Source organism: Austrofundulus limnaeus, unplaced genomic scaffold (assembly GCF_001266775.1).
Source record: "Austrofundulus limnaeus strain Quisiro unplaced genomic scaffold, Austrofundulus_limnaeus-1.0 Scaffold72, whole genome shotgun sequence".
NCBI lineage: Eukaryota > Metazoa > Chordata > Actinopteri > Cyprinodontiformes > Rivulidae > Austrofundulus > Austrofundulus limnaeus.
Window position 1 is genome coordinate 156,260 of NW_013952474.1, and position 1,193 is coordinate 157,452.

The 1,193-nt window shown below is 39.6% G+C and overlaps 1 protein-coding gene across 1 annotated transcript in view; it reads left to right on the forward strand.

Moving 5' to 3' along the window:
- The window catches only part of c1ql2 (complement component 1, q subcomponent-like 2), a 3,655-nt gene extending 2,720 nt beyond the window's left edge, over window positions 1-935 (forward strand). Inside the window, exon 2 of the mRNA XM_014010658.1 lies at window positions 698-935. Coding sequence (XP_013866112.1) covers window positions 698-877 — 180 coding nt within the window. The 3' untranslated portion in view covers window positions 878-935. The remainder of the gene's footprint in view (window positions 1-697) is intronic.
- The last annotated feature ends 258 nt before the right edge of the window (window positions 936-1,193 follow it).

Consider the following 1,193-nt stretch of genomic DNA (forward strand, 5'->3'; position numbering starts at 1 on the left):
CCGGGATTTGAACCGGTGACTTTCTTGCTGAGAGGCATCAGCTCTACCAACTGAGCCACCGTGCTGCCCTAGCTTCAATTATTTCTATGTAAATATATTAAAGGACACAATTTGGAGTAAATAAACTTTGAGAAAACATTGATCTAATATAAAAAAAAAGAGTCGACAAATTGATCTGGTTTTGTTTGATTGACTAAAACTTAACATTAATACTAATAAAATCCTATAAAGACATATATTTTTATAAATATGGACCTTTGACGCCACAAATGGACATAAAGTCTAACCTTAGTTATATAACTGAACTGTCAGCAGACAGAGCTTCTAAACTAATTTAAAGCATCACAAATATTTATCATTATCTCTGTTTGTCATCTCAGCTCATGCGTAAATCTTTACTGGATGATAGTTTCCTGTCAGAGCTGCAGCTGCTCTGAGGTCAGACGTTCGAATGAGTCATTATGTGCTGCAACAGGAGGTTCAGGTCAAACACACAGAAGTATCCGGACCGCGTTTGATTCAGTCCTGTCGTCTCATTAACTTCATTTCCTTTTTGAATCTCTGCTTGGAGGTTTAAAATTAGAGCCCAGTGATTTTACGCCCCACTGCCGATGCCTCTCAGGTATATGTGAACTTTTCTACTCCAGGTTTTTATTTTTTTTTCTTATTCTATGTTCTTATTTGTTTTGTTTTGTAGGTTCGGGCGAGTGCCATAGCTCAGGACGCAGACCAGAACTACGACTACGCCAGCAACAGCGCCGTGCTGCACCTGGACTCCGGAGACGAGATCTACGTGAAGCTGGACGGAGGCAAAGCTCACGGAGGCAACAACAACAAGTACAGCACCTTCTCTGGTTTTATCCTGTACCCCGACTGAAAGCCTCGGCTGCAGGTGCTCCGACTGAATCCTCTGTCCAGTAAAACGCTCAAACACACGTTTCTCTTCGTTTGCACACCTGTGTCATGTTTACAAATTTATCCGCAACTATATGCTGTTGTAATTTAACGACAAACCTTTTTGTACATAACTCATATTTTCAATTTTAGGTTTAACTGCAGGTTAATGTCATCTGTAGAAGTGTGACGGATGTCTCGGTGTGAGAAAATTCATGTTTCAAGTGATTTACAGTGCGCTGTAAAAATAAATAAATAAATAAAATGATAAAAAAGGCCTGGGAGACAAATGTTAGCTT